The sequence below is a fragment of the Suillus clintonianus genome (assembly GCF_016758775.1).
Source record: "Suillus clintonianus strain FC179 chromosome Unknown DEU56scaffold_14, whole genome shotgun sequence".
NCBI classification, from domain to species: domain Eukaryota; kingdom Fungi; phylum Basidiomycota; class Agaricomycetes; order Boletales; family Suillaceae; genus Suillus; species Suillus clintonianus.
The window spans coordinates 1-26,316 of record NW_024539238.1 but is presented as its reverse complement, the minus strand read 5'-3'; the positions used below and the strand labels follow the sequence as shown (position 1 = coordinate 26,316).

Below are 26,316 nucleotides of genomic sequence, written 5' to 3'. Positions count from 1 at the left end.
AGGGACTAGCGACTTAAGGAACTGCACAGTCACTTTATGTAAGACTATTTATATGTGTTTCTGGCCCTGAGGCTTAGGAGTAGGTGCATAGCAGGCCATCATTATTGCTTTGTTTCACACCATGTCGGGGCAACAGTTAGAAGGACGAATTCTCAAGAGGTATGCTCACCTTTATGCTCACTGGTCGACGTGGAGTAGCATTGTTACTCATCACCCTCCCAGAGCAAACCCAAAGACTATACAGGACAAGTTTCTAGTTGGATACCAAGGATGGTGCGTTCAAGTTTCTCTTAGATGCAAGCCCGTGGGTCATCCAGGTTTCATCATCAAATTTTCTTTTGAGTGCCTCTGAAGTGCTCTAAAGTCGCGGATTTATGATGGGGTCGCATATAATGAGCCGCGTACTCAACACTGCTTTTACAGGTTCACATGCAATGGAGATGGCGAGCCCTTGGATCCTAACCACCATGGATGGATACATTGGTTTGATAAGCCAATACCAGACGGTGGACGCCCCCAATACAGACCTATGGCCAGATGTATCAGAATACTCGCCATCCGAGCTGTACCCCGCCCCAGGTCTCAAAAACGCAGACGGAGAACAGATGTTTCTCTTCTCTTCACGCCACCCGAAGACGGTGACGCGCCATTTCCACTGGATGGCGTTGCACGGTGTCGATGGCGCGTTCTTGCAGCGATTTGCAGGCCAATTGGGGGCCGGCTCAGCAATGATGAGAATCAGAGATGAAGTAGGTGATCGTGTTCGAGAGGCTGCTGAAGCAGAGGGAAGAGTCTTCGCCATCATGTACGCATACTTGTTAACTCAGTTTGATTGATATTCACCACACACCTAGGTACGATGTCTCAGGCGTGGACCCTAACAAGATCCAACAAGTGCTCGAGGAAGATTGGACGCATCTTATGCGTGATAAATGTATACTAGACAGCCCCAATTATCTTCGTGAGAAAGGCAGTCCAGTCATCGCTCTATGGGGTATGCTTGCAGAAAGATATCACCTGGTTATTTAGCTCATTTGCTACTCCAGGTTTTGGATTCAACGGGAGAAATCACTCTCCAGACGTCGTCCGATCTATTACTAATTTCTTTCGTTCCTCCACACCAGGCGGTGCTTATCTTATGGCAGGTGTACCTGGACACTGGCGCACATCGATATCTGATAGCGACCCGGACCCCGAGTTTTTGCGAGTCTGGACAGAAGAATTTGATGCACTGAGCCCTTGGACTATCGGGCGTTACGGAAACGAAGAGGATGCTGAACGCTGGGGGAATGAGAAAGTCAAACCAGACTTCGATTTTTTGAAGCAAAGAGCAGACGAAGGCAAAAAAAGAGTAGATTACATACCTGTGGTACTTCCTGGAGGCAGCGTAGGTTCAGTAATGCTAGTTGATCATTGTCCTGCTGAGTATTCTTTCTGTTCTACAGGGCTATAATCTCTCTCACGGACAATGGGGATTCAACGCCATAAAGCGCAACGGGGGTCACTTTCTCTGGAAACAAATATATGCTGCTCGACGCGCAGGGGTGCGCATCATCTATGGTGCCATGTGGGACGAATATGACGAAGGCACGGCATACATGCCTGTCGTCTCTTCTTCAAAGCAACTCCCGGTTCATCCGCAGTTCGACTTTTTAGCGCTCGACGCCGATGGCCACTCGCTTCCGTCAGACTGGTATATGCGCATAGTTGGTTTTGCTGCTGAAATACTACGTGGTGAACGTGTATTACACGAGACATTTCCTATCAAGGAATTACAGGACTATTGGGCAACTCGTCCCAGGTATGAAGACAAGACAACTCAGGAGGAAGAGGCGGAGCAATGGAAGCAGGCTCAAAAAGCATACCACGATTGGGCTGCTAAAGAGGGAGGTACAGTGGTAGATGAGGCTCCTCCGCCGCCATATATGCTGGAAGACGAGCAACACACACAGAATCCTCAGGCAGGCGCTGCACTAAATGCCAGGCCAGTCCCACCTGAAGCCACCAAGCCCACCCTCGGCCGTTCATCCAGTGCCTCAGCCTCATCTGCGTCCCCGCCGCCTGTTCCAGCCAGGAGTCCATCACTGACCACGAGCACGCCATCGGGGAGCAGCCGACCTCCTGCCATCAACATGAGTTCTCGCCCTCCACCGGCTCCGATGTCAACGAAACCTGTATATCCCCCCGAAAAGGTGGAAGTGGTGGTCATGCGTCCCCATCAGCTCTATCAGCGACCAAGCTCCTCGCATTCCATTGTCAGGCCATCGTCTCGAGTTTCTTCCCCTGGATCTTCTACTGTGGCCTATCTGGCCGATGATTTCGCCCGCCAGAAATTATCACACAGTCCGTCAGAAATTGTGACAGGACCGCAGCAATCCCATGGGTCAGGAATTTCGTCTTCGGTCATGCAAATGCCTTCTGTGGAGGCAAGCCTAAGGCGACCCAGCACCTCGCCCGCAATCTCTCCGCACCCGCCGGCTTCACCAGCACCTGTTGCATCTTGGCCATATCCTGGTCAACAACAGCTTCATTATGCTCCGTACAACTCTTCGTATCAGCCCCCTGTCCCACCCCTCAATTCCCGCCCTTCATCCTCACCCCAGGGAAAGCCTTCTGCCATAGGTCGACCAGGATACGATTGGTATGATGCCAACATGCACCCATATGGTCCTGCCCGCCCAGAACCATACTATCCGAACACAAGTCCAAATTCTGGCACATCTCAAGGACCTTACATAGCAATGGACAAGCCAGAATATCCCTACCCTACCTCCCCCGTACCAAATCCACTTACCCAAGACTACTTCCAACACCAGATTCCACCCGCACAACATCATCCTGGTGGTTCGAATTCTCCTCGACCCTATCCTCCACCTGAATGGGGAATCCAGAGCTCGCCTCCGCCCCTAGCGCATCGTGCGTATCTTCTGTTCACGGCTGTCCTCGCGTTGCTAATCTTGGTCGTGCTCACAAGGTCCTCCTACGCACCCGCAGTCTCAGAGCTACTACGCCCAGAACCAGTCGGTACCGATGTGGACAGGCAATGGTGGAGGGGGTGGGTTCAATCTCGCGGGTCGCGCGCTAGACACGGTGGAGGGAATCGCGGGGAGGGATGCGAGGAGACATCTGGAGACGCTCGCGCAGAGTGAGTTTGTTCATGGATGTTATCCTACTATGCACTGCTGATGTGGTTTCTCTGCAGGCGGGTCGAAGCTACTGAACAAATTCAAATGATATTGGCTTCTTAGGAATTTACAAGAATTATCTTGCTTCCACCTTTGTATGATTACAGGTGTTTCTAGGTGAACTTTGATTGATTGAATGAATGCTCTTAAGACGTTTATATAACTCATGGATGTACTCTATGGACGTATAGTAAAAATGACTTTTGTTCAACACTTGTCTTTTCTTCGATGGTTAGCTCAGTCACGGGGACAGAGTCGAGACTACACCTCACAAAATGATGTGCTGTGGCTATATATTGATCAAGCAAATTCGCATTCAAAGTACAGAGGCCGTGAGGTAACGTAGAAAGCAAGATAACAGCAAGTGCAAAGAGGTAGAACAGCCAGTGACGAAGCCTAGTAGTGTAAACTGTACATGGGCTCAATAAATTACAACGTCTTTGCGGCAAGTTTCTCTCCTTCGGATAAGATAGCGAGGCAAGATCGTAAACCCTTCAAACACCACTGCCTTTCGAGCCAGGAGAGGAGATCCTGATTCCAGAAAGACTTGAATATATGTTCGAGCTTTTCATCCCATGGATTTGGAGCTCTCGAGAGGTGGATGGCCCAATTTTGACATGCATACTTGAGGGCGTCGTCGGATTGGCTTCGTTTGTGTGCTTTGTTTGCGAAATTTACAAAGGCCGTCATATCATCGATGATCTCCAGGATTGATGAAAGATGACAATGTATTGCCAAGGTACTCTGCTGCCTTAGCGCCCGAAACGAATCCAAGTAGCCCGCAATGGACCCCCCGGTATCCCTTAACGCCAGGAACGCCGGAAACATCAAGAAATCCGGCAAGCTCTTGTAAAGGTGGATTACTTGAAAAGCTGGCAATTCTGAAACAATTTTGTGGCTCGCCGATTGCTTCCAATGTGCTCGAAAATTCTTCCATTCTCACCCAGACAGATGCCGCAGGAGTCGACTGCCATACTTGACCATGGGGCGTCTGGAGCCAGTCTCGCCCAGTTTGGGTCTGGAGCCAGTCTCGCGCACCTGGGGTTTGCAACCAGCGTTCCCCATTCCAGCACCGTAGCCACTTTTGTCCCCCTGGGGTTGAAAGCCACTCTTGCCCGCCTGGGGTCTGCAGCCACTTTCGCCCTGCATCCTGCAGCCAGGTTTCCCCAGTCAAAATCTGCAGCCACTCTCGTCCGCTCTGGGTTTGGAGCCACACTCGTCCACTCTGCGTCTCCAGCCACTCTCGCCCACTCTGCGTCTCCAGCCAAATTGGCGTTGTCTCCAGCCAGTCTTGCTTGCCCGGGATCTCAAACCGATCCTCCCTGATCCGGGTTTGCAGGCAAACGAAACCGTCCTGCAGCCATTCTCGCCCGCCCTGGGTCTGCAGCCAATCTTGCCCGCTCTGGGTCTGCAGCCAATTTCGCCCGAGCTGGGTCTGCAGCCAAATTCTCCCAGCGGGGGTCTGAAGCCAATCTTGGCCGTCCGGGGACCGCAGCCAATATTGCCCGCTCTGGGTCGGCAGCCAATTTAATCCAGCTGGAATCTGAAGCCAATCTCGCCCACTCTGGGTCTGGAGCCATTTTGCTGCACTTTGAGACTCCCGCCAGTCTTGCCCGCTCCAGGTCTCCTGCCAATCTTGCCCATTCTCGGTCTGCAGCCAGTCTTGCCCGCTCTGGGTCTGTAGCCAGTCTCGTCCGCCTGCAGAGTGCAGCCAGTCCCGTCCATAGTGGCACATCAGCCAATCCCGCCCACTACCGGCCTGCAGCCAGTCCCACCCGCTTAGGGTCTGCAGCCAGTCCTGTCCATGGCGAGTCGGTAGCCAGTCCCGGCCAGCCCCAGTCTGCAGCCAGTCCCAATCACTCGGTGTCTGCTCCGATCCCCAGCACGCCCACCTGCCCTCGGTCTGATGTTTCCCCTGCGTGGTCTGTAGCCATTCCTTCCCCCTCTGGGTCTGCAGCCAGTATGTTCCCCCCTTAGTTTGCAGCCAGTCATTTCCCGCCTTGGTCAGCAACCAATACATCCCACTCTCGGTCCGCAGCCATTCCCCTCCCCGCCAGGACTGCATCCAGTCTGTCCCTCCTGGGGTCTGCAGCCACGCCTCCCCGTCCCGGGTGTTTAACCAAGGCTGTAAATCTAAACTCCGATCTCCCCGAAGCCATAGCAGACCTATAAGAACCGCCAGTGGCTCGGGTGTCTGGATGAGGAAGGATAATGAGTCTTTTAAGCTATGGGCATCGTGGGATTGCACAGCTTGGCTGTGCCTCTTCAATTTTGAGAGCGCATCCAGGAGGCCCGTGCTTTCTGGAATGTCTTGTATCATCAAGCGGAAAGATGAATGAGCGAGTATGGAGTGGGCATGTGGGGTGTCTCGTACTTCAGGGACGTTGCAGTTTGAGGGTTTGGAAACATAGTCACGAACGGATGAGTGATAGATATTCACGGGGAGACTGCAATCGGTAGGGATATCTATGACAGAACGCAGCTGCGCCAGTGCTGTCTCGACATCCCTTCCTTGACCAGGGCCAAGAAGTTTCGAGATTTGTGAGATCGGGAGGGGGTCTGCAAGGGCAGCAACAACAGACAAGTGCAGGTATGCGCGCGTGGGGTTGGAACATGTTGCGAGAATGCAGTCGTACAACTTGTACACCTCTGTTCCTGGTAGCAGCTCGCCCGTGAAGTTGAGCATAAGCTGGAGGCGATCATAAGGATCATTGTACCCATCATCAATAAACTTCATCATTGTAGACGCCACGATGAAACGTCTGCCTGCTCGGCTCGCCAGCCGCACGAGTTGATCCTCCGTCGGTTGTGGGAAATCGGAACAGCAACTTCGCAGCTTTTCAAAAGAATGCTCTAGGAAAATATAGATGTCGTTGTCAACATCTACGCCGTCTAATGAGATGATGGCTGCAACGCCCCGACCAGAGGTCTGTACTGGTATCTCCCATACCAGCAGGCGCACCTCTTCCCCATGAATGGCTTCACGGATATGGTTTTCCGAGCGACTCGTGAGTAGAATGTGGGTTACGGGCAGATCAGGTCCACGAAGAGCTTGACCAAGCAGGAATATGAGATCAGCAAGCTCGGTTTTGGATGTGCATTCATCAAGGGCGTCAATAATAAAAACCAAAGGTGGGCAGTCGCACAGCCTGAATCTAAGCCTCCGGAGAGGTTTGAGAAAGAGCGCCTCCATCTGGTCGCGAAGAGATTTGTCGGGGTCTAGAAGGGCAGGATTCTCCCGGATAGCTTGGTTCACGTCCGTACGGACACTAGGAAAATTGCTGGCAAGCTGGTAGACAAGCGTCGCAAAGAAATAACCAGTCGTGCAGCGTTTCGTGTGCTTGCGCGAGAAAAAGAATGTTCCCGCGAGCCGTTTTTCGGCATTTGTCTGCTCTGTCACTTTCAGATCTTTCATCCTTGCAGCTACGCTGAACGCAACAGCAGATTTTCCGACGCCCGCCGTGCCATGCAACCAAATGAGTCGACTCGTCTCTCAGTTGTCTAATAATCCGTAGATATAGTTGAGAAGGTCCACCCGGGTCCCTTCCAAACACTTCGGATGAGGCTGACGTTCACGGGAGTCGTATTCAGCACCCTTGACTGCGATCTGGGACAATTTATCCCAAGTTCCTTCATATGACCGAGGATCGCCAGGAACTGTTGAAATGGTCAGAGAGCAGAATATAATATAAGGGATCGAAATCCTAACATTGATCCTGACTCATCGACAAAAGAAAATTGTAAGATGGAACGGAACAACTCCGAGTCCAGAGAAGAACTAGCTGATTTGGATAAGCGTGGTTAGAAATCGTAGGAGCGATGGACGACGTACGATGATGAAAATTGGAAGGCTCAAAGCCTAAGCTGTAACTTTGAGGTCAGAATGAGATACTAAAGAGGCGTAAGTCGTTCAACGATGTTTTGCCGTCAGATTGTCCAATAAAAATGTTCGGTGGTGATGAACTGTGCAGCGAAACGATCAAGCTGTGGAGCAATGTGGATTGTAAAGCGTAAGAGCTGCTTGAGATCGAATCGAACGGATGAGTTTGAATGGTTTCCAAATGGTATCAGCGCTTGGTGAAAATCGATGTTGAAGGAGGCACTCATTTGGCCCTGAGCGAAAGTTTGGCGAAAGTACAATGTTCCGTTGCTGGGCTGTGTGAGTATTCCGTAATTATTACTCGACCACCGGGTCCGTCTTGCAAAGCCGCCCAGGCCCGCCCTGCACCTCTGTGCAGTTGGTGAATTCGACCTTGGAACTGCCGGCCCATTCGCTCTACGTCAAGCTGCAGAGTGGTAAAACCACAAGAAGACGCACCTTGACCAGACCCCGGTTTTGACGAAGGAACGACTTCTATTTGGTCTGCCTAGTGACGGGGGACTAGGGTAGACTAGGGTGCATGCTCTCATCAGTGAACCGATGAACATATTAAAATGTCATAGTATACTATATATTCATAACAATCAAGCCAATTCCCATAAATGTGGCAGTGGGGTTTGCATGTAATTATTTGATCTTACGTGGGAACGATGCATTTTCATGCCAGCCAAGCAAGTTCTCCTGTGCTCGACGCACCGTCTTCTGCTTAGATCATCCTCCAAACGAATATATGAACGCAGGCCAATAAAGTAAAATGCGAGTCTGTAAGTGTCAGAGCGACACAAAAAGTTGCCACCGAATATTCATGCAAGGTTTTTCCGTCTCGCCACAATTCTGTAAATCAACATGCCTGGTGCGAGAGGTTGGTGTTAATATGCGACTGGATAATGAGAAAAAGCGAGGTTCACGTTCGACAATATGTTCACTTGGTAAGATACAGGGCACTTCACTCCGAAGCGGTAGGCACTTGCCTAGGCTGACTGAGATTTCCATCATATAATGACGCCCAGTCCTGTAATTGGCTCAGAACACACCCATCATCGAAGCATTGTATCAATGATGCGTTTGCGACGCTGCTCACAAGATTACAGCCCCCATACGCTACCGCAGGTTCTAAATAATGTAGCTTGTGACAGCCAAATGTCACAGTCACGAGGTGGATGATTATTCGTAAGCTGGTTGATCTACACTGCCGTATTGGACGGGAAATTGCCAGCCTGCCACATCTAGCAGGATATTGCAGCCTTGCTCAGCCCTCGACTTAGTATTGTAAAAGTCAATTATCCTTCATGTAGGAAGGAATCTGGACACTCTACCTCAAGGTGTTCAATTAGTGAGTGGAGGAACTAGGTAGGTGTTTCGCACATCAAAATACATACCCGACAAAATGTGCCACACTGACACCGGTACTTACTTCGCGCAAGCCTGACACTGCTACTTACTTCGTACAAAACGTACAATATTAGCCCGTTTCAAAGATAGGGCAAGCGCCAAGTCCAAAGCCCTAAACTACCGAATTTATGTCCGTTCTAAACACGACCGGAAAATTTTTCTGCCAGGCAACATGGCAGCAATCCATACGAAGACGCATGGGTCTAGAATGACCTTCGCAGAGCATGCGGGTTCATTCTCATGAAGTGTGTCCCGCGTTTGATTTAGCAAATTATATCATGCTTATCCCCAGAGGAGTGGTTTTATTCGTTAACTCTACTATCCGCTCACGTCCATTTAATATACCAGTGTCTACCACAGTTATATCACGTACCCAGCTCATGAAAAGTGTCCCGTGTTTGATTTAGCAAATTATACTATGCTTATTCCCAGAGGAGTGGTTTTATTCGTTAACTCTACTATCCGCTCACGTCCATTTAATATACCAGTGTCTACCACAGTTATATCACGTACCCAGTGCGCCCCTCATGTTTAGGGTCCTCGATTGATTCTCTTTGGTTGGAGACTGCGGGTGAACAACTTTCCATGGGTGATCCACACACAGGCAATATTATGTAGGTTGTCGCAGCGCCGGATACAGTTATTCACATTCAGAGCGTCCATATAACTTAGCAGGATTCGAAGGTCTGATATATGCTGCGGTAGATGGTATGCTGAACAATAATATTGTCCTGTCCTCACTGAAAATCAACACTGCCGAAAAAGATCCCCAATAATATAATATTATGATGGATACAAATGGATACATTAAAACAGCTATGGTGAATATATATTTGAATGATAGAATATACGAAGGCTGTTTTAGTCCGAGTCAAAGGCGGCATCCTCCATCGCCTTTCTCTGGTCGGCTAGTGCGGTGACAGACATCTTGGACACGACCTCTGGCGTGAGGTCTTCACGATGATTTCTTCCAAAAATCTTCCTAGACGGTAGGGTTAGGGATCAGATACACGAGGCATAAAAAATTGTTACCTCGTCCACCACTCGAGAAGTTGGGCCACCCTACGTTTTGCGACAGGGCCAGGGACGTCCTCAAAAAAATCTACGATATTGTTCCAGAATATTTCGTAGTCAAAATCACCATCCACGGTGCGCCAAGATGTGACACTGGATAGCGCAAAACGGACCTGCGAAAGATTGTATGTTCAGATATCAATGGCGGGCAATCACCTGTACTCACCTGACAGACCACATACGCAATGGAGCGAGCATTCACCTTCTTCATATTGATAATCGAGGCCACACAGGTTTTGACCTTGGCCTGGTGTAATGCGCGCCTAGCGCGCCTGTTATTCTCAAGGATGTCGGCTCCGTCCCCATCGCCGTCGGCTTCTCTGGCAGAAGACGGAGAGGTAAATATGGCTTTGAAAGCCTAGCACCATAGTAACTTTGAGTCGAATTTATGATCACTAACACAAGCCACTAACCTTCACCAAAATCTTAGACTTGAATAGACCTTCTTCGAGGTTGCTACTGTCGGCTGAGTAGTTCTCGTACAGGAAGAGCGGCCAGGAATTTTCCGATACGATATACTCAGTTGTTCGGTCGCGAATACCGGCTTTCACGCTTCTCAAGCGTTAACATCATATGAGTTGAAGAGTTTGGTGCTCACCGGGCATCACTCCAGTCCCACTCGGCAGGACATAGCAACTTCCCACAAGTGTCATGCATGAAGCCGCGTGAGTGCTTGTCATCGGCCTTGAGTAAACAGGATGGGCGGAAATCTTGATTAATCCATGCAGCGACGAGGTCCTTGAGAGTGGACGTGTCATCACCGCGGGCTGCGTCGGCTCCCCTTTTGAGCTATAAAATAATTAGGATATAGTGTAATAAATATTGGAGTTGAGAGCACGCACCTTTTTCAACATTTCTTCGGAGTCATCAACGTCAAGTTCAGAAAGCTTTTGGTGTAGCCAAGGCACAACCTGCGCGAGTATAATGTAACCGCGTTGCAAACGATTTTGTCTAAAGAATAGAATTAAGCATGGTACAGAACAAAACAAATGACATACTCTGTGGTGGTGGTGCCACGGTTTACCGGGCGCTCCGAGCCCTCGGACCTGCGATCATTTTCCGCAATCAGGTTTTCCAAGCTATTATATAGAACAACCATGCGGCGGATCGCCCTGCCTTGAGACACATAGTAACTTGTCTTTCTTTGGGGGTCTGTGAGCAGGAGTCATGGAGCGACCAGGATGGCAAGCGAACCTCTGTTTGGATCCTCTTTCTTGCTGCATCGTTTGAAGTTCCTCTTCCAACGCAGCGATGCGCCGTTTCGCCCTTGCCTCCACGGATGTAGGAACTGCCCCAGAGAGGTCTGGAAGCGCGAGGGCGTGTGTCTGATTGTTATGGTTAGGCTCTGGCTCGGACATGGCAGAAGTGAGGGTGGGGTAAAGGGAGTAACAGAAAATAAAGAGCGAAGGTAAAGAGCGAAGGTGGACAGAATTGTAAAGAAGGCGCGGCAGGTCAGAAAACCCACCTGGACTATCATTTTAAATGTCTCGCTAAGTAAATGATTGGGCGATTCCCAATGAGGATTGTCAGGATTGTCCCAAATTAGGATATGGCGGAAGAAATCCGGATGGCGCACTTGCCCGCAGGCTTGGCAAAAGGCATTCAGAAGATGCCTTAAGTCAGTAACTCGAAATAGCCGATAAGATTACGAAAAAATGGGCCAGACGACACGCCTGGCATGGCCACCGATGGCCTACTTTGATGGGGTGGGTAGGGTAATGGAGGCAGCTAATAAATACGTCCAGAGTCGCACTTCGGGAGAGTCGTCGATGGTGTGCTGTATGATGCAGATCCAGGGGTAATGAGATTTTCGTCAACCTATATATCTGTGAGTCACGAAAGAGGATGCATAAAAATACAGCGGAATACCGATCGATTCATCCGAGCTCTTAGAGTCCAGCTGCGTTGAAACAATGAGTCTTGGAGAGCTTGTGTCTTTTCAAAGACGATTCACAACGCGACTGGTTGCAACCGGATGATCTATGGCATGGAAAACTGTCAGGTGAGTCTACAGCTGAAGATAAAGCGCTTGGCGGATCACCGTGACTTTGTAGAGATGTCGGCATTTGGTCCACCTGATACCGCGATAAGATGCTAACGCGGAACCCACTGGCATCTTTGGTCGAGTTCTAAAATGTTGCGTAACGGCTTCCGTTTTGTCGATGCATGGTAATACACTTTGGGCAGCGGAGTAATTTCTGGTGGGTCAGGAGGAGGGGTTGATTATGCCGTCCTCGAAGGAGTAGTACGCGAAACCCGGGTATTATCGGCCACAAACTAGGATTATTTGAGACCATGGTCATATTCGAGGGACGTGGGGGATGTGGGGGATGTTGGGGGTGCACAACAATCCAGTGTTTGTGCAGTAGAATCGATGGATGAATCAACGGTCACATGATGTGGTTGTCACGCAATCATGATGATTGGAGATGCGATCGATGATCGATGATCAGTGAACGGATGTAGCCGCCGTGGGAGCTACAGGAGGATACAATTCTGCTCCTGCCAAATATCATCAAGATCTATACCGTGAAAAATTTGAGTTGTAGATACATGGCCATCGATGTACGCGAATCCAGAGTAACACGAGCACTGCGAGTCCATGACAACCTTGTGACGCTCCTACATCGCAGCCGATACAGGTTGGTAGCATATATACTTGTGCCATTTATTTTGACCGTTGTCATTTTGTATAGCGAGCGAGGAACCTGTCTCGGGCGTTGAGGCAGGCCACCGTTAAAGTTGTGAATCAGAAATTTGATGTGCAAAAGGTACTAGGTAAAGGACGTTTGTCTAGTAGTAGGTGCAAAGTAGGCGAATTCCAGTCTTGTAATAATTTACACTACTATGACTGTGTCTTTAAATTTCCTTCGTTGTTCTTCGCCATACTCATCAATATCAAGGACAGTCTGCCAGTCAGTCCCCGATTTCTCCCGGCAGATGCGCTTGATGGCCGGAGTATGACTCAGAGATATTGTAATATTCTCCTTGTCAGTTTCGACACCATCGTGATTGTCGATCTTCCTCTTGCAAGCCTGTCGAGTAGCAATACAAGAAGCTCGAGCTCCCATGACGTGACAGCCTCTGGGGCCGACTTCAGGTTTCTAACTTCATGATCAGTATGACGAAATCAAGAATGCGGGTGAAGACACCCACTGTTCTTAATGCTTGGTCAGGCCTTTGATTTTTCAATATCTTGTCCGAACACAACTAAAACATACGTGAGCATGTTCCAAGCAAAGTCTTTTATCGATCGCTTACAAGTTCTCGATACTTCGGAAGCTGCACGAGCGCAGCTACCTCAGAGTCCGAGTCGGGTGCGAGACTGAGAGAGATCTCCCCCAGGTTAGTAGGAACCGTGACAGTGGTTGATGCGGACGGTGGTTTAGCATGCCATGACACAACAGTACTAGTGGGGTCGAGTACCATCATAATGGAGGGTTGACTCGGAGCATCAGCCTGAGTGTTCGAGTCGAGACTTCCAGTGGGAGATGACAGGGTAGCTGCTGGTGACTCGTGGGTTGTGAAAGGGTCTATTACGAGTACGTCGTCGTCACTGGTTTCAGATGAAGAAGATTCAGACGCTCGATCATGAACATATTCAAACATAGCCGCTGCTACTAGTATGTTGAAGGTGGTTATGATCTAAAAGTTTGAGCCTGGTCCTGACTGGTGAGTTCTTATAGTTTAGCTAGTCACTGCTGCTGGTAACCAACTACGTACGGTAGGGCAGAGCATGCATGTCATACCCAATAGAGAAGTGACTCTGACGTGTACACGCATATGTTGAACAGGTGCTCGACGTGGGTCACGTCGGACAGTTAATATCGTCCAGTAATCCCGAGGTATGATACAGTTACCAGTTTTGGGATGTGCTGAGTTTAAACAAGCCGCTGAGGCTGAGTTACGAAGGTTTCGAGGGCGTCGCGAATTGATTCAACTAGGCCAAACAAGTTAAACCACGATTAAACAGGGTCCGAAGTCAACTTTCTCCCAGGTCCTTTGCAGTTACCAGTTTGGGTATGTGCTGGGTTTGAACAGGGCCCTAGTTTACAAAACATATGTTATCAGTGATGATATGCCATGGCTGGGTTTGAACAGGGTTGAGAATCCAAAGTTGCACTCCAATGTTCCTTCTTCTGGATGTGCCTAGTCCCACAGGAATATTCCTTCCTGGCTCACGGGCTCCATGAGTTAACAGCTTTTCCGATGTGAGAGCGCTATTGGTTCAGGGAGAATCTTCAGCGATGGTTCCTTTCAAACTCCGATGACCTATTTACCGAGCGTGAAGTTGCCCACCATGAAAATAGTACCTTCAAACAGTATAATGTTAAGCCCAGTGTCAGTGTCCTGCATTGATGAACTTCAAACTGAAGTTCCATACGGCACCAAGCCTTCATCTACACCTCCTCAACACCCTGTCCATTCTTCCTTTGCTGGAGGTCCCAACATGCCCAGCGTCCGGTCAAGCTCTCCCCCAAACTCTCCAAGTCCCTCCTTTGTATCTGTGACGGAATCAGGTAGTGACGATTTATGATATATTACTGGTCAGGTAGACTCAAATATAAATATGACAGCGACCAGCACCACCTCAGATCCGGAGTTCCCGTTGACACCTAATTCCAACCGTTCCAGCGGCGTATGCCGTATCAGTCACCCCTCTGTTGAGGCTGCATCGCCGACTCCAAGTCCTTCTCCTGAGGACCAACACAGCGACGCTTCCCGTCCCCATTACTCCAGCTCGTATGAAGAACGTATTTTTGATGGGTTGTTAGACAACCTCAACTGTGACCAGGGTACATCGGAAAGTACCGAACAACAGAAGGTTAAGTCCTAATTTTCATACATATAATATAGCTCTCATATATGTACATTTTCAGGTGATGGAGGCGTACTCGAGGCATTTAGGACAACTTAGTGCGAGCTCTTTCCACTCCATTATTCGCTACCTGGAAGCAGTTCGTGAACGTCAACGCATGCGCTACTACACCTCATGCTGGGATGTCGTAGTAGTCCAAAGGCGGGAAGCTGTCGCCCTTTCCGCGCGTGATAAGTCAGAATCGGACTTCCATGCGGTAGAGCGGGAGTTGCGATTTGTACTGGACATTTTGTCTCAACGCCTATCACTGCCTAATGAAACTACCGAGGATAGCCAAGATATCGCTGCCGCCCGCGACAAGGATAGGATATCCATCTCGCGGACTGACACCGTACTCGCCACTTTGAAGAGCCGTGCAAATCATATGGATGACTGGTACGTTCTGCCTCAAATGTTACATTTTATCTCATGTTGGTTACACATTTCCAGAAGCTATTGAGTATCATGATTACAAGTTCAATTTTTTGTTCGCGTGGGATAAGTCGGTTGTACCAAGCGTGTACACATTATCATGATATTTCGATCTGCCCTCGCAATACCGTACTGGTACTATTTTATTTATGTCTTAGTTACCACTGTACCAGAGAATTATTTCTATTGCAATTTCCGTGGTCAACTGCTTCGACAATCTAATGACGACTTGGTAACCAAGATAACCATGGGCAAGGAGCAAGAACCGAACGCGCACGGGACCCAAGTTGGCAAGCTGTTTCTCTGCGAAAACTATGGAAGCAGCAAAAGGACAGCGAGCTATGTCCCACAGATCTTGCTTTCTTCTTGTTGAAGTGTCTACGCTAGTTTACTTACCGGTCCTCGTGATCGACGCCTTGGACGAATACAAGGACCATCATGATCGCATTCTGGCAGAACACCTTGTAAATCTTGCTGAAGACGCTCAGCTACGACTTTTCGTCACCGGTAGAAGGGGGCCGGACATCCAGACCATATGATATAGAAGGAAGACAGTCGTTCCTTCTTGATTCGACATACACTGCTTCGAGGCTTGCGATGCACGGGACCCTTATCTAACTCCTTATCTTGCTTCGCCTCAGATGTCTACGCCCGTAACTGATTGCGTGTTCATCAACACCAATCCAGGCGCTGAAGGGATGCAAGGACTTGAAGTTTAGTTATTGGCGTCGGCGTCAATCTCTTGCGTGAGTATCTGTTCAGCGGTAGACAAGTCTCCACAAATACGCCGATCACCACGCCTTCGAGATAGCATCATGACCGCTGCGCATGACATTGCTGCCTTATGGCAGAACATTCAGGTTAGTCCTCAATTCAATCCTCAGTCCGTTGCTAATGGCCAGATCATCTAATTACACCTAACATCTCCCCCCTCTTGACAAATTTTACTTCGAGGCCATGTTCAAGGTCGAGGATGCTCAGTACTTCGCCAAGATTCTCAAGGCTCCAGGATGCTGCCAGTGACACTATCGGTACTTGTCTTATTGTGCAGACTCGGAGGAAGCAATCCCAGGCCTAATGTACTAGTTGGCGTCACGCAGATCAATCCGCCGGTCAGGGATGAGGTACTAGTAGTATTGGTGCGGGCAGCCTACTACTTCCTTTATACTTGCCAACTTTGTCGTTCGTCAGTTACTTTTCATGTTCGTGTGTTCAACTTGTGCTCTTGTACTACCTTTCGGCTTTTGTGCGACATGCGCCTCCTTAGTTACTAAGTTGGCGCAAGTGAACAAGTGAAATTAAGTTTCAATTTTTCAAACAAGCGACCACAGGGGTTGTGCAAATTTACTGATGAGTGACGGATTGTGCAGATGTCTTATTACGCATGGAATTAACACGAGGTTGTTCCGCCTTGATCCGATGCAAGCCACCTCCTAACTACGAGGCAGCGAGAGTGATGTTATTCGAAGGTCAGTTTTAAGGGTTATTAAATCCTACCAGTACTGAAAGCCAAATCAGGGATCTGCAATATAGCGCCCATGCCTCATGGCTCCGGGGCCGTGCGGCTTTTGGCAGACGATCTCATCAAATTTATTTCCTATCAGTGTTCTAGTACAGATCGCGCGAATATAAAACTTACTAATACCTAAGGACTTCCTACAGGCTGATTTACCATTGAGTACTCAACCGTGACTCTGATGTACTCGGAAGAGTCTGACAGTCGTTTTGGTACACCAATGGCCCAGCCTGAGGGTAACCCTAGCGGTTCTGACGATTGGTTACAGCGTCCACTCGGATCCTTTTCAATTACAATGATACCGTGACGTTTCCGGAGCCTTCCAGCCAGCCAAATCTGACTGCCGCTGACCAGAGTCAGCATGATCAAAGTTATACCTCCAGTTTTCGTGCTGACAGCCAGCCGTCATCATCCTCTTACACTTATCCCCCTTCTGCAAATCAGAACTTCGTCGCTATTAGTGTGCAACCTGCGGCAGAAGCTCATTACCCCTCCATCGCTGCGGCCAGGCGTAGTGAAAGATCACTAGCGCTATATTCCCGTGACTCGGACCCGTCTCGTTTTTCAAACTTCCTCCATCTCTACGCTGAAGCTCAAAGCGGCCCATCCCAAAACATCAACTTACCTTATATCGACTCTGCGACCTCATACGATCCATCCTTCGTTTCATACTTCAATAATTTGGACAATAATCTGCCTCAGGCTATCGTGTCCACTGATGGCATGTCTACTTTTCCTATCGACGCAGAAGAGATACCTTCTCTACCAGTGGGAGAGCCAGTACCTTTTGAGGAGCGGTCGTTTCGTCCCAATGAGATACTACGTTTACAGCCTCTCGAACCTCCGTTACCTGTACTAGGAGAACCATCCCCTCTTCCGACACGCCAGAAGTCCGCCGGTAGGTCACGAACTCGTGCCTCGAAGTCATCAGATATGCAGTTCCATCCATACGCCGGTGTATCTCAGGCGAAGCTGAGGGGGTTTTCCGCAGTCACCGAGGTGGGGCTGGTCATTCTCTGTCGTTCAAAACACTGATTACTAACTAACTCCTAGGATACCGTGACTCTAGATACGCAGGCTGTGCCATCACAGGCCACGTTGCTGCCCGTTGGACCCTCGATATATGACGAATGTAGTAAAACTCATCAAAGAATATTCAAAAATGCGCAAGAAAGTCTCATCAGGGACGCCGTGAATATCACACCCTTTTTGTCCGAACACGAAAAGAAGCAAGCCGCTCAGCAGGCGTTAATAAATGCTGCGTCTCACTATGGTAAGTAGTTCTCTCTTCAAAGATAAGAGCTGACATTCGCACAAGAATCTGGGAAGAAATGGGCGGAAAATAACACCCAGATCTTCTACAGATCATTGAGCCCAATGCCATCCGCTCAGATCATGGCGACCGCTAAGAAGGTCGCGCGTGAAGTCGTCCAACGGGGGTGTGGACTACGTCCCCCTGTTCGGCTACGCATCTCCGAACGCATGCACCAAACGCAGACGGCGAAAAACCTCCTCGCTTCGTTCCCCCCGCAGTTCATCTTCTGGAAGGACGAAGATGGCAGGTCGTGGGCATTCGAAAACGATGTCATTTTAGATGTCGTTCTGAATACCGTCGTAGAACTGGGTTACCTCCCATACATAACAGATCCTACCCTCAAGACCTTGTTTTTCACAGCGTCCACAGCTGTCAAGTGCACCTTGCAGGAACATTCGACAAGGGAGGAAATCAAATTCAGCGTTTCAGATTTCAGATCCTCGTACAACTCATTCAGCGATTATTTCGATAAGGAGATTCTCCCTAACCCAGAGCTGTTCGGTCGCTGGAAAGAGTACGCTCAACTTGTCTTGAATACGTTGACAGATATATGTCAGTGACACTATTACTGTACACCAATGTTTTCTACGTAGATCAGCGCTAGCGTTGCTCCGAGGGACAGTTACTACGATCAGATTTTCATGCTATTCCTACTAGACCTCGATTGGCACAGGAAAATACAATACCCCACTTGCTCGTCTGTGAGGAGGTCCTCGTCCAAAAGCGTACCGTTTGCGTAGACTTTGTTGAGCTCCCAACGGACATTCTTCTCTTTGTCTTTTCAGCCAGCGCCCTTTTGACCGTTATCCTTTGCAAGGCGCATTTACTACTAGCGCCGCGGAGAATATTACTCCAAGTCTGAAATTACCTTATGCGGACACTTTCCCGCGCCACAATATTTTACGCCGTGGCTGATGACGCGATGGCGATTGATGACAATGGGCTCGCAGGTTCAACGACACCGTGACTCCCTCAGAGGCCTCAATATGGCCGCCTATTGGACGGCAGGGCACAAATATGCGCTTTCTGACTGGGCACCTGATTTGTGACCTTGCCAGCGGTGGTGCACGGGTAGGTTTCATATCAGCTTCAGAGGTACAGCGACTGATGGATCATCGTCAGAGCATGATTGCCTCTACGACGTGGTCCCACACCGAGATGTGTAAGACTCATCTCAAGTCTGATAGGCAGGATATTGACCCAGATGACACAGCAGCACACTTCAATGGCACCGTATCATCCCCAGACATGCTCATGACATTCGTGCGACACTGTGAGCTCGACGCTCATTATCACATGGCCATCGCATTGAAGGTGCAGATCCTGCCTTTGACGAGACAGCTCACAAACCTTGCTGGCAACGCATAGTGAGTTCCTTCGGTTGGTGATTTGAACTTTCATGGACCTAGGTCTCAGGAACAAGACGTTGAATGGTGGTCGAGCTGAGCTAAATGAGTACATTCTTCTGCACGAGTTCCACCGCCTGAAGTACATCTGTCCTGACACGACGTACGGCAAGAAAGCGCCCAAAGCAGAGCCCGAAGCAGATGATGCGGACGGTGAGGGTGGCGGTGGCGGCAAGTCAAGTCAAGCAAAGGCAAACGGGACAAGTTCAAGGGCGGTCTCGTTTTTGAGCCGAAGCGTGGACTTTGGGACAAGTACATCCTCGTCATGGACTTCAACTCGCTGTATCCGAGTATCATCCAGGAGTATAACATTGACTTCACTACTGTGGAGCGCTCGCAGGAGGATGTAAATGATTGGACTTTTGTTGCCCATGCTTAGATACTGACACCTGGATGCAGGATGACGATGACAAGATACCAGACCCCCCACCACCTGAGGTGCCTCAGGGTGCCCTTCCACGACTTATTGCAACCCTCGTCAACCGGCGGCGTCAGGTGAAGTCACTAATGAAGGATCGTTCTATATCGCACGCAAAGCTATTGCAGGTCTGCCAGTCTATGTTCATCCCCATATCACTTGCTCATACTTGCTTTCGTAGTACGACATCAAGCAACACGCGCTCAAACTGACGGCGAACAGCATGTACGGCTGTCTTGGTTTCGAGTACTCGCGATTCTACGCCAAGCCTCTGGCTGCCCTAACCACTTTCAAGGGCCGTGAAATCTTGACGCACACCAGGGAGCTTGCCGAGAGCTTACAGCTAGACGTGGGCACATATCTGATCCCTGTCAATGGAATTTGTCTGACTCATTACAGGTTGTGTACGGCGACACCGACTCGGTGTTCGTGAATTTCAACGTGATAGAGCTTTCCGAGGCGATAAAAATCTCCGCCGAGTTCAAGAAAGCTGTTAACGACCGGTATAAGCTTCTTGAGATAGACCTCGACGCCGTCTTTGCGCGTCTCTTGCTTTTGCAGAAAAAGAAATATGCAGCCTTGAAGGTGGAAGAGGGATCACGGACGTCCACTGAAGTTAAAGGTCTGGATATGAAGCGCCGAGAATACTGCGCTCTATCGAAGAGCGTCTCTCAGTGAGTTGGGCTTTATGTTTGTCTTGACTTGGCTCAACCCTGCACCTCCTAGATACGTCTTGGAGCAGATCTTGTCTGGTGAACCAACGGAGGTTGTGGTGGAGAACATTCATGAACATCTTAATACCATTGGCGAAAACGTTCGTGGCAGAAAGATTAAATTAGAGGACTTCATTGTATACAAGGTGCCCTCCAAAAGCTCCTTTCAACGCTCGTGGTTCATCTTATGCATCATAACTCAGCGCCTAGGCAAGAACCCAGAGGATTACTAAATCACAGCCCATGTGCAAGTCGCTTTGAGATTGAAAGCAAAGGGTGGAGGTGCCCGCAACGGCGACGTTATACCCTACGTGTTCTGCGTCGCGCCTGGTGAAGAAACTGTGAAGACCGCACAAGCAGATCGTGCCAAGCATCCAGACGAGATCAAGAAGGCTGCAGGGGAGCTCGTCGTGGACTACGAACACTACCTTGCGAATCAGGTCCTACCCAATTGAGCGACTGTGTGAGCCTATTGAAGGAACAGACAGGGCCCGGCTGGCTGAGTGTCTTGGTGAGCATCGAACTACTGAAGCCTGCGAACTTGACTTAATGTTTCCAACAGGACTGGACCCGGGACGTTATCGTATTAGTGGAAGCACGCAGGCCGGATCAGAGCTCACAACACTAGACTCCCTCGTCTCTGACGCAGAGCGGTTCCGCGACGTGGCTCCGTTCCTGGTGCGCTGTCGTGGATGCGCAGGACAGATGGCGTTTACCCCGGTGTACGATCGAGATGTATGTGCCCACATTCCCATTTGTGTTTAGGACTGTCTGACGTGAAACAGGCGTCGATTATGTTGTCATCGGGGCTGACGTGCCCTGCGTGCAGCGCACCATTGGGTTCGGCGAGCCTGCAGACACAACTTGAGGTCCAGATTCGGTCATTCGTCGCTAAGTACTACGAGGGATGGGTTGTCTGCGAGGACCCAGCTTGCGGGTACGAGACGCGGTCGATGCGGATGTACGGCTGGCGGTGCGGAGCGCCGGGAGGCTGTAAAGGTAGAGCGCAGTTCAAGTATTGGGACACCGAGTTGTACACCCAGCTCCGGTATTGTTCGACGCTATTTGACGTTGAGAAAATCATCAAGGCTGCACAAGGCAGCGCGAGAAAGGGTGGGCGTTTATGTAGTTCATTAACTGACCGAGATATCTGACGTTTTTGCATGCAGAGGAAATTGAGGCTGTTGCAGCAAATAACGACCCATTCCTCAGGGTGATGTCGAAGACGGTGGACAAATATATGGAACAATGTGGACGATGCTGGGTGAATCTTGGAGCATTATTTTCTAGCATGAACCTCTAAGTTCAGAATGGTTGTTAGCCCGCAAAGCGGTCGACGTTACTTGTATATACCAGGTCCTGTTGCATGGATTTGTTACCGGAGATCCCCAATAGTACTGTAAAGTATGGAAAGCTACAATGCAAAATCACTAGTAAAATTTCCGACTTTGTTAGTGCTACTACGTCACCAGATCACATGATCATGTCAACCACTGCCAGAGTACTACTCTGAGTAGTATACTAACTTACGTTCATCACCAAAACTGCTGGCACGTTCTCCACTTTTGCCGGATAGGCTGGAGCAAAAATCAGTAATCCAATCTCATACTCTATCACATTATTGCGGCGTAGTAGTCACTAGCCTGCGGGCCTGAGAATGCGTTTATCTCAGCCGCCTTGGGTTCTGTTAGTGATAATTTCAATTCTTTCAATGGTGTCCTGCGGTACATCGCGTTGCTTTTGGGAGAGGGATATGGACTTTCGTGGACTTAGCCGGCATCGCTCAACATGCAAACATTATCAAAAGGCAAGTACATTGGCAGCACAGAAAAGAAGGGACCGGGCGAAGGAATCGATTAAATCATTGCAACCATCACCACAGAACACAACTACTAGCACCAGTACTAGGAGTACTCTTGTGAGTCATAGGTTCAACCTTCTAAGTTCACTCACCTCCAATCATCTGGCACAGTTCGGACCGATGATATTCAAACCATTGAAACCCATTGCATCTTGCGAGCCTGGCGTGGCTTGGATGCCGCCAACGGTGGCAGTTAGCAACCCAGCCAGTCATGGTGTCGTTCATGCTAGCGCCTCGACTTCTGTGTTACAGGACACGGATGTTTTAGATACTGTAATGGATGACTCGGATATCACTGAACAAGATAATGATATTTCAGGTGCGCACCTTCCTAACACTTTGTGTCTGTTGCCGCATCATAATACTCATGAATCACTAGACCCACTGCGTCAACATCCCTCAGGTTCGCAACACACAGTTGGGCTAGTCCCGAGGGGCTTTACGGATCTTCTACCTGCTGATGAAGACATAAATCCTTCGGACACTTCTGGGAGTGATACTCCTGGGACCGAGAATCCGGATCCCCCCCCGCGTAGAATTCAAAGAGTGATTTTGACGCTGCGTACATCTCTCCAAACGGCGTTTAACGTGTTTGGGCTTTGTCGACAATATCCTAGGTTGCCCTCCTTCGAGCCTGATAGGTTGATCCCATCTTCCCTATTATCTAAATCGTGTCCGATGACTGCCGATGCACACGATGCCCAGACACCCGGACTATCCCCCGAACCGCCTTATCCCTTCCCTAACATGACCACCTACCGGCTCATGACATGGATGAATTCCGGCAGCCATCAAAAATCCGAAACTGAAGTGGAGCGTCTTGTTAAAGATGTCATTCAGGCTGAGGACTTCAATCCCAGCGACCTGGATGAGTTTTCGGTGAGGCGGAGTTTGCGTGCATTGGACAGCGGAGGAAAGGAGACCGTCACGTTTCCAGACGACTGGTTAAAGACAGACATCACCCTCGACATACCCACAAAAACGAAAGACGACCCATCTACGTCATTTCGTATTCCGGGCTTTCATTATCGACCGCTTGTAGGCGTGATTCGTTCGGCGTTCGCTGACATCCAAGCCAGCTCATTCCATCTCCTCCCTTTCAAGCGCCTATGGAAGAACCCTTTAGACGGCCATCAAGAACGAGTGTTTGATGAGCTCTATACTTCTGACTCGTGGCTCGAAGCTCAAGATGACCTGCAGAGGCAGCCGAAAGAACCCGGCTGCTCGCTTGAACGCGTCATTGCTGGACTGATGTTTTTTTCTGATGCAACTCACCTCACAACCTTCGGAACTGCCAAAGCTTGGCCCCTTTATTTGTTCTTCGGCAATTTAACGAAGTATGCACGCTCGGCACCCAAATCTGGTGCGTGCCATATTGTCGGATTTTTTCCCTCGGTAGGTTAATTTTCTCGTGTAACGCATGTCTCTCTGACGTTGTATTTTTAGCTTCCAGATCGTGTTAAGGACGTCCTCAGTGTCTTACCTCGGATGTCAAAAAGTGGTGTGGCAGCCCTTCACACTCATTGTCGCCGGGACTTGTTTCATGCATGTTGGAAACACTTGCTGGATGCGGACTTCCTTGAAGCATACCGCCATGGGATTGTACTCCGCTGTCCGGATGGCATATTAAGAAGGGTATTTCCGCGTATCTTCACTTACTCGGCTGATTATCCAGAAAAGTGAGGTCTTTCTCTCTCTGTTTTTATTGAGATCATGATCAATATTTCAGGGTTTTAATAGCGGCAATTAAGGACATGGGCTCTTGCCCGTGTCCGCGCTGTTTCATGCCAAAAGCCGCATTTGATCTTCTTGGCCTGGTTAAGGACATGCGAGATCGCCTAGCTAAACTTCGAACTTACTGTCTGGAGCGGATAAACAGCGCGCGGGAATTCATTTATACATCTGGAAACACTGTTGACGGCTCAAAGGTACAGAAAATTCTTGGGGAAGGCTCATGGGTGCCAACTGTGGTGAGTGCCTTTGAAATCAACACCTTCAATTAGTATCTGACTTTTGACTAGAACTCATTTGTAGAAAAACTCGGGCCCTTAGGTTTTGACGCCTTTCGCATGCTGGTTGTCGATTTTATGCACGAATGTGAACTAGGTACATGGAAGGCTTTGTTCACACACCTCATCCGTCTACTTCATGCGATTCCGGGCGGTGAGCACCTAGTTGCAACTCTAGACAGCAGGTTTGTTGCACATTGTTCTCCTCACGGATTTCAAAGTGATGTGTAAATCTTAGATTTCGTTGTGTCCCATCATATGGCAACGGAGTCATACGCAAATTCGCTAATAACACCTCCGAGATGAAAAGACTTGCAGCGCGAGACTTTGAAGATATTTTGCAGGTTCGCCTAGTTGACCAATTTGCTAGTGTGATTACTGACATCTATCTCAGTGTGCTATACCCGTTTTCGAAGGACTTTTTCCAGGGGACCACGATAAGATCATACAGTCGCTTTTGTTCAGGTTTGCCCAATGGCACGCTCTCGCCAAACTAAGGATGCATTCCGAAAGCACCCTGTCGTTTTTAGATGAGACCTTCAAGCACCTCTCCCGTCAATTACGGAAGTTTCAGCGTTTTACCTGTGCTGCTTTCACCACCGTGGAGTTGCCGAAAGAAAAGAATGCTCGCGAGCGCAAGGCTGCGCAGTCAGCGCTCGGCCTCGGACAATCCAGGTGCGGAGGAGGGTGGTGCCCGAAGGACCAAGAAATTTAATATGAATACTTACAAATTTCACGCCATGGGGGATTATCCTACACTCAATCCGGCTCTTTGGCACAATTGACTCATTTACATCGCAAATCGTACGTCAACTTCCGCTATATGTATTTTCTTATCTCAATTTCATTTTGGGGCAGGGAGAGTTGGCACATAGAGCGCTGAAGGCATTCTATCCTCTGACCAGTAAACTTGATACTCCAGCACAACTCGCCAAGCACGAACGTCGTCGTCGCGTCCTTCGGCGAGTGTCAGAAACAGTTCATAGTTCGTCCATCAGCGAACAAATGTCAGTCGACCTGCCTGCAGCATTCAAGGACCATCACTATATACCGACGCTTAGCTGTAATAATCCATTGGATATCTTCCGTTTTCTTCGTGGCCATGATAATGACCCAGCTGTAACAGTAGGTGCTAGTCTCCGTCACTGCTCACCTCGCTTACGACAATGTGCAGGCGTTCGTGCCGAAACTTAAGGACCATATACTATATCGTCTTCAAAAGTTAGACGTTACCCATTGTGATCATGTGTTCACCGACGAGGAGCGCAATTCAGTGATCATCTTGGACAACAGATTATATGCTGTCCAAACAATGCAGGTACGTTACACATATTGAGAGCTTATTAGTGTACGACCATTCAACTTCACAGGTCTATTATACGACCTATGACCTTCGACGAGAATATGATACTATAAACCCTCGAACGCACTGTGATGTTATGGTGTTATCCGGAGAAACAAGGCCTCGACATCCGTACTGGTATGCCCGCGTTCTGGGCATCTATTATCTGGATGTATGCCTGAATGTTGAAGGTCCGGTCAAAAAGCAACAAGTCGAGGTTTTATATGTTAGGTGGCTGGCACCCGTAACTGGCCACCGGTCAGGGATGACCTGCGCTCGACTTCCGAAGGTTGCCTTTGTTGAAGAATCTGATTGTGATGCTTTTGGGTTTCTAGATCCCGGCCAAGTCATCCGAGGCGCCCATTTGATTCCGGCTTTCGTTTCTGGGCGCGGAACAACCTCACTTCGCCATGGGAAGTCATTTGCACGTCAAGATGACAAGTTAGATGATTGGGAGGCGTACTACGTTGGCATGTGAGTGCTATCTCTTATCCTGCTGTCCCTACTCAAGTTGGTGAACACTCAGATTTGTCGACCGGGATATGTACATGCGCTACACACCCTATGGGATCGGTCATCCTACCGCCCTGCGCGAGATGGCGAGGGATTGCGCCGACGTGCACCCCGCAGATAGCACACAATTGGAGGGTGACGACGATGAGGTTCAACCCTGCGATGTCGACAGCGAGGAGGGTGGGGGCAAAGATGACGATGAAGGAGGACCCAAAGGGGAGGAAGAAGACGAACACGGCGAAGAAGATGAAGATACAGACGAAGAGGAGTACGACGATGGTGAGAGCATCGATGGTCCAGATGACGAGGGGACGGAAGATGACCTCGTGTCTTTCTAACACCAAAGGAAGTTATGACTAGTGTGTAGCATGCAATCGTAGCATATAGTGTTGCCGTGGGTCC

General features: G+C 49.3%; 6 protein-coding genes across 6 annotated transcripts; 3 read left to right on the top strand and 3 right to left on the bottom strand.

Moving 5' to 3' along the window:
- Positions 1-53: 53 nt before the first annotated feature.
- DEU56DRAFT_784290 (uncharacterized protein) lies at positions 54-3,450 on the top strand. The gene is given in 9 exon segments (XM_041352206.1): positions 54-159; positions 223-273; positions 424-506; positions 526-805; positions 855-994; positions 1,047-1,387; positions 1,446-2,916; positions 2,975-3,145; positions 3,203-3,450. 9 exon segments carry the CDS (start codon positions 122-124, stop codon positions 3,232-3,234), a joined length of 2,607 nt encoding a protein of 868 aa, XP_041211677.1. The 5' UTR covers positions 54-121; the 3' UTR covers positions 3,235-3,450.
- Positions 3,451-5,350: 1,900 nt separating this feature from the next.
- DEU56DRAFT_125898 (uncharacterized protein) lies at positions 5,351-6,916 on the bottom strand. The gene is made up of 3 exons (XM_041344670.1): positions 6,895-6,916; positions 5,560-6,842; positions 5,351-5,495 (listed from the first exon to the last, which is right to left on the bottom strand). The coding sequence occupies exons 2-3, from the start codon at positions 6,598-6,600 to the stop codon at positions 5,451-5,453; spliced, it is 1,086 nt and encodes a 361-aa protein (XP_041211676.1). The 5' UTR covers positions 6,601-6,842; positions 6,895-6,916; the 3' UTR covers positions 5,351-5,450.
- A 2,402-nt stretch (positions 6,917-9,318) lies between these two features.
- DEU56DRAFT_730588 (uncharacterized protein) lies at positions 9,319-10,889 on the bottom strand (the record flags this gene model as incomplete). Its single annotated transcript, XM_041348178.1, has 8 exons — positions 9,319-9,439; positions 9,490-9,644; positions 9,761-9,889; positions 9,945-10,083; positions 10,130-10,320; positions 10,374-10,482; positions 10,530-10,673; positions 10,726-10,889. 8 exons carry the CDS (start codon positions 10,887-10,889, stop codon positions 9,319-9,321), a joined length of 1,152 nt encoding a protein of 383 aa, XP_041211675.1.
- Positions 10,890-12,368: 1,479 nt separating this feature from the next.
- DEU56DRAFT_753361 (uncharacterized protein) lies at positions 12,369-13,140 on the bottom strand (the record flags this gene model as incomplete). Its single annotated transcript, XM_041349711.1, has 3 exons — positions 12,369-12,635; positions 12,688-12,741; positions 12,793-13,140. 3 exons carry the CDS (start codon positions 13,138-13,140, stop codon positions 12,369-12,371), a joined length of 669 nt encoding a protein of 222 aa, XP_041211674.1.
- A 718-nt stretch (positions 13,141-13,858) lies between these two features.
- Positions 13,859-15,732, top strand: DEU56DRAFT_929124 (uncharacterized protein; the record flags this gene model as incomplete). The annotated part of the gene is made up of 4 exons (XM_041358664.1): positions 13,859-14,051; positions 14,109-14,356; positions 14,412-14,785; positions 15,633-15,732. 4 exons carry the CDS (start codon positions 13,859-13,861, stop codon positions 15,730-15,732), a joined length of 915 nt encoding a protein of 304 aa, XP_041211673.1.
- A 786-nt stretch (positions 15,733-16,518) lies between these two features.
- DEU56DRAFT_899384 (uncharacterized protein) lies at positions 16,519-21,627 on the top strand (the record flags this gene model as incomplete). The annotated part of the gene is made up of 17 exons (XM_041356483.1): positions 16,519-16,573; positions 16,606-17,336; positions 17,391-17,610; positions 17,656-18,166; positions 18,603-18,723; positions 18,775-18,925; positions 19,062-19,273; positions 19,312-19,404; positions 19,458-19,604; positions 19,658-19,825; positions 19,876-20,150; positions 20,203-20,335; positions 20,465-20,629; positions 20,658-20,700; positions 20,752-20,924; positions 20,975-21,302; positions 21,359-21,627. The coding sequence occupies 17 exons, from the start codon at positions 16,519-16,521 to the stop codon at positions 21,490-21,492; spliced, it is 3,660 nt and encodes a 1,219-aa protein (XP_041211672.1). The 3' UTR covers positions 21,493-21,627.
- Between the last annotated feature and the right edge of the window lie 4,689 nt (positions 21,628-26,316).